Below are 14,690 nucleotides of genomic sequence, written 5' to 3' on the forward strand. Positions count from 1 at the left end.
ATGTGTGTTGCTGGGGTCTAGGGATTCCATCAGGAGTCCCCATCAGGAGTTCTTCTGGGGATTTTGTCCAGGGATTTCATCAAGAATTTATTCAGAGATTCCTCCAAAGATTATATCAGGAGTTCCTCAAGGAATTCCATCAGGATTTCTTCTGGAAATTTCATAAGGATTTTCTCTAGGGATTCCATTAGGAGTTCCTTCAGACTCACCTGGAATTCCTCTAGAGATAATATCAGGAATTCCTCAAGGAGTTCCATACGGATTTCTGCTAGGGATTTTATAAGAAGTTCCTCCAGGGATTATATCAGAAGTCTCTCTAGGGATTCCATCGGAAGTTCCTTTAGGGATATCATCAAGAGTTTTTCTAGGGATTACATAAAAATTTCTTCAAGGGATCATCAAGAGTTTCTTCAGGGATCTCATCCAGAAATCTTCCAGAGATTTCCTCTGGAGTTTCTTCAGTGATTTCACCTGGAACTCCTCCTAGGATTTCATCAGGTGTTCCTATAGTGATTACAACAGGCCTATTTCTAGAGATTCCATAAGGAGTCCCCATAAGGATCCCACCAGGAGTTCTTCTGGGGATTTCGTCAGGATTTCCTCCATGGATTCCATCAGGAGTTCGTTCAGAGATTCCACCTAGAATTCCTCCAAAGTTTATATCAGGAGTTTCATCAGGATTTCTACTAGGAATTCCATAAAGAGTTTCTCTAGGAATTCCATCAGGAGTTCCTTCAGAGATTTCACCTGGAATTCCTCCAGAGATTATATCAGAAGTCTCTCCAGGGATTCCATCAGATGTTCCTTCAGGGATTTCACCTGGAACTTCTCCAAGGATTCCATCAAGTGTTTCTATAGTGAAACCATCGGGTGTACTTTTAGGGATTCCATCAGGAGTCTCCATCAGGAGTTCTTCTGGGGATTTTCTCCAAGGATTCCATCAGGAGTCGTTCAGAGATTCCTCCAAAGATAATATCAGGAGTTTCTCAAGGAATTCCATCAGAATTTCTTCTGGGAATTTCATGAGGATTTTCTCTAGGGATTCCATTAGGAGTTCCTTCAGACTCACCTGGAATTTCTCCCGAGATAATATCAGGAGTTCCATACGGGATTTCTGCTAGGGATTTTATAAGGAGTTCCTCCAGGGATTCCATCAGGAGTTCCTTTAGAGATTTCACCTAGAATTCCCCCAGAGATTACATCAGAAGTCTCTCTAGGGATTCCATCGGAAGTTCCTTTAGGGATTCCATCAAGAGTTTTTCTAGGGATTACATAAAAAGTTCTTCAAGGGATTCCATCAAGAGTTTTTTCAGGGATTCCATCTGGAAATCTTCCAGAGATTTCCTCTGGAGTTTCTTCAGTGATTTCACCTGGAACTCCTCCAAGGATTTCATCAGGTGTTCCTATAGTGATTCCATCAGGCCTAGTTCTAGAGATTCCATAAGGAGTCCCCATAGGGATCCCACCAAGAGTTCTTCTGGGGATTTCGTCAGGATTTTCTCAATGGATTCCATCAGGAGCTCGTTCAGAGATTCCACCTAGAATTCCTCCAAAGATTATATCAGGAGTTTCATCAGGATTTCTACTAGGAATTTCATAAATAATTTCTCTAGGGAAACTTATCAACTCCATCAGGAGTTCCTTCAGAGATTTCACCTGGAATTCCTCCAGAGATTATATCAGAAGTCTCTCCAGGGATTCCATTGTATGTTCCTTTAGGGATTCCATCCAGAGTTTTACTAGGGATTTCATAAAAAGTTGTTCAAGGGATTTCATAAGGAGTTCTTTCAGAAATTCCATCTGGAATTCTTCCAGAGATTGCTTTGGGAGTTTCGTCAGGGATTTCACCTGGAACTCCTCCAAGGATTCCATCAGGTGTACCTGGGGATTTCCTCCAGGGATTCCATCAGGAGTTCGTTCGCAGATTCCTCCAAAGATTATATCAGGAGTTTTTCAAGGAATTCCACCAGGAATTTCATAAGGATTTTCTCTAGGGATTCCATTAGGAGTGCCTTCAGAGATTCAACCTGGAATTCCTCCAGATATAATATCAGAAGTTCCTCAAAGAGTTCCACAAGGATTTCTGCTAGGGATTTTATGAGGAGTTCATCCAAGGATTCCATCAGGAGTTCCTTCAGAGATTTTACCAGGATTTCCTCCAGAGATTATATCAGGAGTCTCTCTAGTTTCTTTATCGATTCCACCAAGAGTTCTTCTAGGGATTTCATAAAAACTTCTTCAAGTGATTCCATCAGGAGTTCCTTTAGGGATTCCATCTGGAATTCTTTCAGATATTTCCTCAGGAATTTCTTCAGGGATTTCACTTGGAACTCCTCCAAGGATTCCTATTCCAAGTTCCTATAGTGATACCATCAGCCTCTAGGGATTCCATCAGAAGTCCCCATCAGGAGTTCTTCTATGGATTTCCGCCAGAGATTCCATCAGGAATTCATTTAGAGATTCCACCTAGAATTCCCCCAAAGATAATATCAGGAGTTCCTCAATGTATTCCATCAGGATTTCTTCTAGGAATTTCAAAAGGATTTTCTCTAGGGATTCCATAAGTAGTTCCTTCAGAGATAATATCAGGAGTTCTTCAAGGAGTTCTCAAGGAGTTCCAAAATGATTTCTGCTAGGGATTTTATGAGGAGTTTCTTTAGTGTTTCCACCGGGTGTACCTCTAGGGATTCCATGACGAGTTTTTTTGGTGATTTCGACAGGAGTTCTTCCAGGGATTCGTTAAGAGATTCCACATGGAACTCCTCCAAAGAATTTAGCAGGAGTTTCTCGAGGAATTCCATCAAGATTTCTTCTAGGGCTTTCGTGAGAATGCATCAGAAATCTTATTAGAAACAAGTGGCCCGGTAAACTTCGTCTTGCCATCAAGTAGGCTGTTGAAAAACGCTATTGATCATCTTATACAAAATGACAAATTAGTTCACGCTCGTTTTTTCCCGGTGAATATCCTGGGTTTTTTATAGACACAAACACGTTGGAACTCTTGACGAACAAAACGGAGAAAGAATCATTTAAATCCGTTGAGCCGTTTATAAGCCATTCCGTGACATACAAACGCCATTTCATTTTAATTTATATAAATTCCTCCAAGGATTTCATAAGGAGTTCCTAAAAAATCTTGAAGGGACTCCATCCTCTAGACAATCCATCAGAAGTTACTTCAAAGATTTCACCTGGATTTTTTTATAAGATCATATCAGGAGTTCTTCAAGAAGTGGCATCAGGATTGATTTTAGGGATTTTATAAAGAGTTCTTCCAGGGATTCCATCAGAAGTTCTTTCATGATCTATATGAGGAATTCATCCAGGTCTTTTTACAGGAGTTCCGGTAGGGATTCAATTAGGAGTATTTCTAGGGATTCCATCATTAGTTCCTTCAGAGATTTCTTCTAGAATTCCTACAGGGGTTTTTTGAACAGCTCATCTAGGGATTCCATCAGGAGATTGCACCAGTAATTCATCTAAAGATTATATCAAATTCCTCATGGAATTCCATCAGGCTTCATTTTAGCTTTGTATTACAGCAAAAGCTCCTCTAGAGATTCAATCACAAGTTCTTCTAGGGATTTTATCAGGAACTCTTCCAGGGATTTTATAAGGAGTTGCTTAAGAGATTCTACCTGGAATTCCTACAGAAATTCTATCAAGAGTTTTCTAGGAATTCTTTCAGGAGTTCCTCCATCTTTTACATCAGAAGTTCTTCCATGGATTCTATTAGGAATACTTTTAACATTTCATAAGGAAATCTTCCTATGATTCCATCAAGAGTACCTTCTTGCATTCCATCAGAAATACTGTCTTGGATCAATTCTTCTATAGAACCCTTCAGGAGTTCTTCTAGGTTTATTCTGGGTTCTATCAGGTTATTAAGTGCGGATTTCTCCCATGATTTCCAGACTTTATTGACCACGCTGCGATCTGGACTAACGAAACTCATACATTTTGCATTATGAAAAGTGGAACAGTTATTGCAATACGATTGCTTTATGTATCGTTTTAGCATCACTCCACGTCAAGGCGTCGGTAGGCGCGTGGTGTTGGTACGAGTTTCTTGATCTTAATGTTCCAGATTCGATTCCAGGTCGCCGAGAAACGTTTTTCGTTTTCAAATTTTGGTTTAATAAGGCAAATTTATGAATTTCAACTCTATTTCTTGTGGAGAATTTTGATTCCTATGTATATTGTTAGCCCATTTGCCTCAGTGAAGGGATGTCACCTTCCAAAATTTTTCAAGCAATTGATCCCATAATTCTGCAAGAGCATCGTCCCGGAAATTTTATGGGACTCCTCCCAAAATATCTCCATGGATTACCATAAATTTAATACACAGCCATTCCATGAAAAACCGATCTAGTTGGTCACCTAATTCCGTGAAAATTTGCTGTATTGTTCCTTATCCGAAAAAAGGATACACGTGTTATTGTTTTTTTTTATTAGGGTGACCATTTCCAAATGAAGAGGACCAAAACAATCGCAATTTAGCAAATTTTTTTTTTAGATATAACTTGTGAATTGATTGACTTTTTTTCAATTTTCTTGATAAAATTGCACAAAATTTGGATTTTACATAAAAAAAAATCAATAATCTTTCGTGTTTTGTAGGCCTCGGGACCAAAACGGCTATTGCTGTTCTCATATTTTCTTGGAAGTTCAGTTAGTTTTACGTTCACTGTCAAATTTTCAGCGATGTATGTTTTTTTTTATTTTTAGAGACATATTTTATTTGAAAACATAAAAATCAGTCATTTTTTATCGGCACACACAGATTTTTTTTTTTTTCAAATCATAACTTTTGAACAGCTCAACCAATTTCCGATCTTTTTTATGGAATGAAAGCTTAAGATTTCAACTTTTCACAAAAAAATATAAAACCCTGAAATTTTATTTTTACATGAAAAAATATAAAAATTTCCTAAAAAAACTTGAAATTTTTATATATTTTTATGTAAAAAAAAGAAAAAAAATTATCTGAAAAGTTTTAATCTTAAGCTTTCAATTCATAAAAGAGATTGGAAACCGGCTGAGCTGTTCAAAAGTTATGATTTTTTTTAAATAAAAAATCTATTCCGCTGATACCTACAGTGTGTTCCGATGAAAAATGACTGATTTTTTATTAAAAATAAATATCTCAAAAAATTGAAACATACATCGCTGAAAATTTGACAGTCAATATAGAATTTACTTAACTTTCAAGAAAAAATGAATACAGCAATATCCCTTTTGGTCCCGAGGCACACGAAAAAAACGGAAATTAATGATTTTTTCATGTAAAAACAATTTTTGTGGGATTTTATATATTTCTTGAAAATTCAAAATCTTAAGCTTTCATGCCATCCAAGAAAAATGAAAATCGGTTGTTAAGTTATAATTTTTAAGAAATAAAAATTTAGCAAAATCGCGATTTTTCTGGTCACTCTATTTTGGAAATGGTCACCCTTATAAATAATCCAAAACACGTGTATCCTTATTTCGAATAAGGAACAAAATAGCAAATTTTTATGGAATTCGGTGACCCACTAGATCGATTATTCATGGAATGGCTGTATATGAATATCACCTCCAATTTGGGAGTCCACTAATATTTCCTCCAGTGAATTTATCAGGAATTCCTCCTGGGATTAAAAAAAAATCCTTTAAGAATTCCACTTGAAGTTCTTTCAAAAATTTCTTCTAAGGATTCCAACTAAAAATCCCCTACATAAATCCTTCAGGTATTTTTCTAAGTAAACCAGAGGTTTCTCCATCTGGCATTCGCACAGGTAATTCTCCAGGATTTCCATCACGAAAACCTCCTAGGATTTCAGCTGAAATTGCCATAGGGATTCCACTAGAAATTCTTTCAAAGCCTACACCAATATTTTTCCGATAATTTTACCAGGAATTAAAAAAATCCTTCCGAAGTTCTTCTAAAACATTTTGGAAAAAGAGTCCTGCAAGGAATCCGTCCACAAGAAATTTCTCAATGGATTCGAGCACAATTACTTATGAAGATTCCACGAGTATTTTATTCAGAGAGTTCACCAATAGTTTCTTTAATTATTTCAGATTTTCGCCAGAAATTTTCCCAGGAAAACCTTCAAAGGTTTAACCAGGATTTTTTTTTTTTGTTAAAATTTATTCAAGATTATCAAAAATTCCTTCAGATACTTTTCTCTGAATGCCTTCGGAATTGTTTGGAAAATGTCTGGAAAAAATCTTGCTCTACGAGTAATTTTTAGAGGAATAACCGAAGACAACACTGGAAAAATACCCACAGAATTCTCTGGAGAAATTCTAAAACATATCTCTAGGAAAACTTTTGAAGCAATCACTGAAGAAGATCTTCAAGGATTCCCTAAGTTTATTCTTGGTGGATTCATCGGAAAAAATCCTGCAAGAAATACTAGAATTTCTTCCTGAAGGAATTGCTGGGTAAATTCCCTTAGGGATTTTAACTTTAAAAAGAGAAATTTCTGGTAGACTCTAGAAGTAATTCTTGAAAAAAATCCCAGGATGAATTCCCGTGGAGGAAGTTTTGGTGAATTGTTTTGCAGTATTTCTTGCATAATCCCTGGAAGCTTCCTGATTAGAATCACTGCAAGAGTTCCTAGAGTAAATCTCTGCCGATATTTTCGAACGAATTTCTGAAAGAATTTCTATAGAAATGTTTGAGGTTATGGCTTTCAGTCTTAAATAAAACTCAAAAACGGATTTTTGCGTTTCGGACACATGTATTGTGCCTTTTTCAAGGATCTGTGGACAATGATACATTACGTCGGGTTATGTGTTGATTATGTTGGATGTACTCACTAGCTGTGTTCCATTTTATCGTTTGCCCACAGCATAGGCAACATTTGTCCAACAGCATAAAACGCTACAACAAGAGTATCAGTTACCAGGCGATCAAAATGTGCAGGCGGACTTTCAAATCGTCCGGATACTTACAATTCCCCGTTCGGGTACTATACGGGAGTAGAAATCCGAAAACGATCCGGGTCGCTGAACTGAAAACGCAGTTGCCTGTTTTGGCGCCACTTTTACTCTTGTTGTGTCGATTCTGTTTGTATTGTTTGTTGCTGAACAGCATTTCTACACCTGTTGTGCTTGAATGTGTGTAGTACGCCAGCGTACGTGTTGCTTAAATTGTCTGTATCTGTGCGCTTGCTGACTGTGTCACTGAAAGATTTTTGATAGCAGGAATTCCTGGTGGAATTTTTGATGGAATTCCTGTAGCTATTTCTTGGAAGGGATTTCTTGAGCAATCTCTTTGGGAGTTTATGAAGGAATTCCTGGTGGAATCACAGGAAATAAATCCTGAAAGAATTCGTTTATGAATTCCTGAAAATTCACTGAAGAAATCCTCAAATAAATCTCTGGAGGATTTTTGGAGTAATTCTTGAAGGAAGAATTACTGAATCCCCTTGGGGAGTGCTTGGATACATCACTGGAGGAATCTGTAGAAAAATACTGGAAAAAATCGCTGAAGAAACTCATGGTGTAATTTCTGATGGAACACCTTGTTGAATTTAAGGCCCTGGCAAAAGTCTTGATAAAATCCCTGTGGGAATTTCTGGTGATGAATTTATTGAGGAGAAGTTTCAGGAAGAATTCATGATGTGACTCCTGGAGTAATGTGTGACGGAATCCTTGGCACAAGCTTCTAGAGGAATTCCTGAAGGAATCTCTAAAGAAATTGTTATATAAATCACTGGATGAATTCTCGGAGGTAGCATTGGAGTGAACCTTGAAAAATTACTGAAAAAAAACGCTCGCGGATTGATCTTTGAAGGAATTAGTGGAATTTTGGATGATTTGTAGAGGAACATTTGAAGGAATCTCTGGAATCTCCGGGGGAATTTCTGGTTGGATTTGTAGACAAATTTCTAGAGCAATCATCGATAAAATTTCTGGAAGTAACCCAAGAAGAATTACTGGTGAAATCCCTAGTAATCCCAAGGAAAACTCCAAAGTAGAATAACAAGAGAAAACCACAAAAATATTCTAGATAGAATGTTTGGAGAAACTCCCTAGCCATTCCTATATCGATAATTGTTCTCATTAATCCCTGACAAAGACCCCTCATAATTTAAAAGTTTTACCGGAATACTTCGTGCTGATTATGCCTGGAATTCCTTATCAAAATCCATTTCTTCCAGTACTTAAATTTTAATAGTTCTGCTCTTCCTTATAACGAATATTGTCCAAAAATCGTAGAAATATGCCCCCACAGCCACAGAACTCGTAAAAATAACAATCACATATCCATTAGATCTAATTTATAAAGTATTAATAATAATTTTTAGGGGCCCAGATAGCCGTAGTGGTAAACGCGCAGCTATTCAGCATTACCATGCTGAGGGTCGTGGGTTCGAATCCCGCTGGTCGAGGATCTTCTCGTAAAGGAAATGTTATCGATTCCCAGGGCATAGAGTATATCCGTACCTGCCACACGATAAACTCATGCAAAAATGGTCAATCGGCAAAGAAAGCTCTCAGTTAATAACTGTGGAAGTGCTCATAAGAACACTAATCTGAGAAGCAGGCTTTGTCCCAGTTGGGACGTAACGCCAGAAAGAAGAAAAATTATTTTTTCTTAGAAAATTTTAATTCTAATTTTCTATTCTTTATTGATAAGACTGAAACAATTTTTTTTTAATCATCACCCCTCTCGAAAGATAAGTCAAAATATTGAAAGGGTAAATGATGGATGACGACCCCAAAGAATAACTTGAGAGATGAAAAGTAGAACGTTATCATTTTACTTTTTGAATAATGAAGTTTCTTTATCAGTATCGATTGATTTTTTAATTGCTAGCTTCTAATTGATCACTTTAAGGTTTTTAAGATCGTTTTTATATGTTATTTTCGCTTTGTTTTTGAATCTTCTTATTGCTAATACTGTTTAATCGAATGCTTATGACTAACTATTTTATTGGCTACTTTTTGATAAAACGCAGTGTATTTCCCTTCCTTAAACGCTTGTTAATTTAACTACCGTTTACCGCCCTCAGCAGTGAACGTCGAGCAACGATGGTGTCACTACGGTTGTTTTTGTTGGCATTGGGGATTAATTCCCTGGTGACCCAGTGGGATGCTGATGATCGCAATTGTGCTAAAGTGTGAGCGGAAACGTGAGTGTGAGAAGAAAGGTGTGTATCCACGAAAGTGAGGAGAAAATAACATACGAATCGGAGAAAAAATCAACAATATAATCCACCCGAAGCACAATGAACAGTGCACCGCGGAATGCCGGAGCCGCCCGTTCCGTGGACAGACGTGGATTTATAGCCGCATGTGGATTACTGGTCCTATTGGTGGTCAGGATGCTTGGTGCCGCCGATGCAACGAGGATTTTTGGTGAGTATGGGTTCTGGATTTTCCTATGAAAATATAGTATTAGTTTTAAGGTGATTATAAAACTAAGCCAAACTCTGAATTTTCAAGTGCACAAGACGAGTGAATCTGAGAGCAGATCGCGTTGAAAACCAATCAACTTGCTTGCATTCAGATTGTGACCAATGGGATAGATTTTCAACGCGGAGCGCTGTATGGTTCTCAAGTCTTGTGCTCTTGAAAATTTGAGGTGTGGCTTCGTTATATAATCACCTTAAAATTCAATGGCAGCATGAAATAACACGAGTGTTTGCTCTGTACTCGATGCGTTTATTTTTCTGGCGTATTGCCTGTTATTGATAAACGAATCAACTGTATGAATTTGAGCGCGTGGTTCAAATTCTATTTACTACTAAAATGATATGCCAAAAATTGTTTTTGTCTATTGACATTCTAGCTACCATTCGCCGTGAATTCCAGGGATATTAAAACTTTGAAAATTTGTGAACTTTTTCCAAATAATGAATCGCAAACGTGACTACAACTAAGAAGCACAAACTTATACTATAATTCGAAGAAAAATCCAAACTCAATATTTGTATTTTCAAGTTTTATGTTAAGGTCGCCTCGCTCCATAACGTATGATTGTTCGAGGCACCGTCCAGAAATTACGTAACGCTTTAGGGGGTGGGAGGCTGTAGGCTCAATTTGAAATTTTTCATACAAAAAGCGTTACGGACGGAGGGAGGAGGTCGATAATTTTCAATTTTAGCGTTATATAATAAATGGACGCTGCCTAAGTGCGCCATTTACCGTTCATAAAGTCATTCTTGTATATTCTAGTGCTTCCACACTTGTATTGCACAACCAATAATAAAAAGCATCCTGGAATTATCAGCGTTTCTGCTGCTATTTTCTTTTCATTAGTAATATTAGGATCATATCATCGATGATATGACATAGAATTACACTGCGGAACACGTTTTTGTCTCCAGCATCAAAATACCTCTATTTACTTAATCAAGTGTTGCTGTATCCATTGCCGCTTACAGAAATATCATAGCATGTCTAGTTTTTTAAATATTGGTTGTTGAAAATGCAAAAAAAAAGACTATTTCACATAACATGTATGTAAGTTTGCCAGCTTGTAAGGGCTTCGTGGCCGTGCGGTTAGTGTCGTCAGGCAATGAGCGTATCGTGTCATGGGGTGTGGGTTCGATTCCCGCTGCAGCCATTGAAACTTTTCGTGAGGGATGTTTCTCGGCTGTACCATTGGAGCATGCTTGTCCGTTGTCTAGTTTTAAGTTACAGTCTGTGCAGCTAAATGGCTGAAGACGGTGTCCGTGTCTTTTTTTTAAATTTATATGCGATATTTGCCACAGAATTCACACTTTATGTGTATAACAATACTTATCATCAAAGTTTATAATACTTATGTGTGTGTGTGTGTGTGTTTTTACAATCCATCGCCCACTGACCGGCAGTGCTTTTATGGAAGAAATTTGTTTGCATATATTTATCGAGATACATAGTCTATATAGATGCAGACAACTTTAGCCCTGGAGATGGAAGGTGATAGCTCTACTGCAATCCCAACGACCCATTTCAAGAATGGCTGTTCATACACACACATTCTGAGGTCGTTTTCACTACAGCAAGCCCCGCATGAAAACATCTAGATATCAAATGGATATCTAAAATGAGTTCACACTTCCCGAATCAAAAGTATAATTTTCGACCCTGACACGTATTTAGTGGTTTCAAAAGGTTATATAATTAAGAACGATATCAAAGTTTATAATACTTATGATGCGGAAAACTTATTTTTTGATAGTTTAAAAAAGTATTGTATTTTGACATATAAGAGAAACGAAGAATTTTGTATGGAGACTGCAAGCATGTTAAAACAATCGGTTTAATCTAAATTTAATCGTGAAATTTCAACCAAAATATATCCTAAAGAAAGTATAACTCCTCTTTTGCATGCTTGGTGGATAAGATTACAAAAAAGTTTGATAAAATATACTTCAAATTTTAGGTAAACATCAATAAAACCAATGTTTTATACAACTTTGGCGACCTGTAGCTGAAAATTGTGACGTGCTGGGAAATTTCTGAGAACCGCATCAGATTCAGCAACCCCAAATCTACTAGAGACACATAATTTGATCCTTGAGACACGCAAAAATGTCATTTTTGTTGCACTATGTTACCAGAAGTACCGTACACCCCCGTTAATTAGAACGGTACCTCATGCAAACCATCGGGGTTCATTTTTAATTTGAACATCTAGTCACTCTAGAAAGGTGTTTCTGTTTACCTCTTTTACTGTTTTGTTTTTTATTTGTTCTGCGCTCTGTTCCACAGTGTTTCTTTTCATTTTACTTCGTTCCATGAGCTAAATGATGTTTGAACCATTTTTAATAAAGTTAACGCGATTTACGACCGAAAAATATATTTCGAAAAAGAGCTCACTGATTACATTTTTTTTCGCCTTAATAATTCAAACATTGTCAGATTCATTATCTCAGCCATTATCTCATATTTAAATCACAGTTCTCTTTTTTCCAGGATGATACCTTACTCTCCAATTATGTAATATGCTTGCTTTTTTTTCCATTTCATTTATTTGAGGCTCAATCGCGTTTAACGCTTTACGGAGCCGAAATTCATTTTTTGTATTGTTTACAAATCATTCACTTGTTTGTACTAAGATTAGTATGGGATGGAGCCAGGGTACTCGTGGCAACTCGAGGTTAATGGTCACAATTTTTGGAAGGAAGGACATGGTGAGGATTGGGTTTAGGGTTTTCTGCAGCACATCCGGGAGGTATATCGTGGTATCGCGATGAACGTGTAGTGGCGTTGGTACCAATTTCTTGCCGGTATTCGTCTGCCGGATGGCCAGGATCCTCAATCCAACATACAGGGGACAAAGCACAGAGAAAAAAAAAACTGGAGAAGAGAACACAGGAGAATTAAACTTTTATACTGGACAAGCGAAGAAAATCGTAAATTGCGACCATGTAAATGAGATCGCGGGTGCCCAACACATCTCTAACAGGAACATAGGGTTGTCTACCTCGGGCCGCAAGGGTATCCAAAAGTTGCGCTCTGGAGGCGTCCATATCCGGGCATTTCCAAACTACGTGATCGATGTCATCATAACCATAACCACACCTATTACAAACATTGCTCAGCGCGAGGTTAATCCTGTGCAAATGTGAACCTAGCGAGTAATGGTTGGACATAAGTCTTGACATCACGCGAATGAAATCTCGACCTACATCCAAACCTTTCCACCACGCTCGCAAGGAAACTTTAGGAATTATGGAATGTAACCACCGTCCCAGTTGGTCATTTAGCCAATCGCTTTGCCAACCGTGAAGAGAACTTTGACGTACTAAATGAAAAAAATCATCGTGTGAAATTTGTCTATCATAAATCTCACCTTCCTCAGCGCCCACTTTTGCGAGAGAGTCCGCCTTCTCATTGCCATAAATTAAGCAATGTGAGGGGACCCATACAAAGGTAATCTTATATGATCTTTCGACCAGTGCACACATCTGCTCTCTTATTTTTGTAAGAAAGTAAGATGCATGCTTAACGTGTTTCATCGATCGAAGTGCCTCAATAGAACTGAGGCTATCCGAAAAGATGAAGAAGTGGTCTGCGGGCATGTTTGAGATCATCCCCAATGCGAAGTTGATTGCTGCCAGCTCAGCAACGTAAACCGTGCAAGGTTCCTGAAGTTTTCGGAAGGCGGAAGAGTTTTCATTGAAGACACCGAAGCCAGTGGATCCATTGATGCGGGACCCGTCAGTGAAATATCTCCTGTAGGAATCGACATTCTGGTACTTTGTGTTAAAAATACGTGGAATCGTTATACATCGAAGTTGATCTGGGATTCCATGAATAGCTTGTTTCATTGTCAGATCGTATTCAACAGAGGAACTGTCATTGGTGAAGTGTACACGTGGAGGGTTATAACATGGAAGACTTATGTCAGATGACATGTAGTAGAGATAAACTCTCATGAATTTTGACTGAGTATTCATTTTGAGCATTTCTTCGAAGTTTTCGATAACGAGTGTGTTGCTCACCCCACTCTTAATAAGTATTCTTAGCGAGAGCTCCCAGAATCGGTTCTGTAGTGGTAAAACCCCTGCCAGCACCTCCAGGCTCGCATTGTGCGTCGAATGCATACAACCTAGGGCGATACGCAAACAACGATATTGAATTCGTTCCAATTTAATAAGGTGGCTGTTTGCTGCTGAGAGAAAACAGAAAGAGCCATACTCTAGAACAGAGAGAATTGTTGTTTTATAGAGTTTTATGAGGTCTTCCGGGTGAGCAACCCACCATGTTCCGGTAATTGTTCGTAGAAAATTGATCCTTTGTTGGCATTTTTCCGTTAAATACCTAGTATGGGTTCGCCAAGTGCCTTTTGAATCAAACCAGACCCCAAGGTATTTTGAAGTCAAAGACTGGTCGATGTCTGTTCCCAATAGCTTAAGCTTTAGTTGGGCAGGATTCCGCTTCCTTGAAAATACAACCAGTTGAGTTTTTTGCGGCGCAAATTCGATCCCTAAATTTCTAGCCCAAGTGGATAGATTATCAAGGGAATTTTGCAATGGTCTTTGCAAGATTTCCGCTCGTGGGCCCTTCATAGAGACCACAGCATCATCTGCAAGTTGTCTAAGCGTGCATGGTTCTTCCAAACAGTTGTCAATATCTTTAACATAAAAATTATAAAGCAAGGGACTTAGACATGAGCCTTGGGGAAGACCCATATAGCTAATTCTGGAAGTTTTCAGTTGACCGAGAGTGAAGCTCATGTGTTTTTCTGACAACAGATTGTACAAGAAATTATTCAATATTCCAGGTAGTCCACTATTGTGCAGGCTTTCTGACAATATCTCTATGGAAACTGAATCAAAAGCGCCCTTAATATCCAAGAAAACCGAAGCCAATTGCTCCTTGTCCGCAAAAGCTAGTTGAATATCTGATGAAAGCAACGCTAGACAATCGTTTGTTCCTTTGCCCTTGCGAAAGCCAAATTGAGTACTGGAAAGCATGTTGTTTGATTCGACCCAGTGATCGAGTCGGGATAGGATCATTTTTTCTAACAATTTCCTTAAACATGATAACATAGCGATCGGGCGGTACGAATTATGATCAGACGCTGGTTTCCCAGGCTTTTGAATAGCTATTACTTTGACCTGTCTCCATTCAGATGGAACAATGTTGTGTTCCATGAATGAGTTGAACAGGTCAAGCAACCGTCTTTTAGCGATATCAGGGAGATTTTTAAGAAGATTGAACTTAATCATATCGCGTCCCGGAGAGGAGTTGTTTGA

General features: G+C 38.1%; 1 protein-coding gene across 3 annotated transcripts in view; it reads left to right on the plus strand.

Moving 5' to 3' along the window:
- Positions 1 to 14,690, plus strand: part of LOC5577246 (tyrosine-protein phosphatase 99A) — a 439,034-nt gene that overhangs the window by 11,247 nt on the left and 413,097 nt on the right. For 2 of the 3 annotated variants that reach the window (XM_021854693.1, XM_021854685.1), the window contains exon 3: positions 9,009 to 9,354. The exons of the other annotated variant lie outside the window; for it this stretch is intronic. In XM_021854693.1, coding sequence (XP_021710385.1) covers positions 9,225 to 9,354 — 130 coding nt within the window. In that variant the 5' untranslated portion in view covers positions 9,009 to 9,224. The remainder of the gene's footprint in view (positions 1 to 9,008; positions 9,355 to 14,690) is intronic. 3 annotated transcript variants of the gene reach the window in all.

The sequence above is a fragment of the Aedes aegypti genome, chromosome 1 (assembly GCF_002204515.2).
Source record: "Aedes aegypti strain LVP_AGWG chromosome 1, AaegL5.0 Primary Assembly, whole genome shotgun sequence".
Lineage (NCBI taxonomy): Eukaryota > Metazoa > Arthropoda > Insecta > Diptera > Culicidae > Aedes > Aedes aegypti.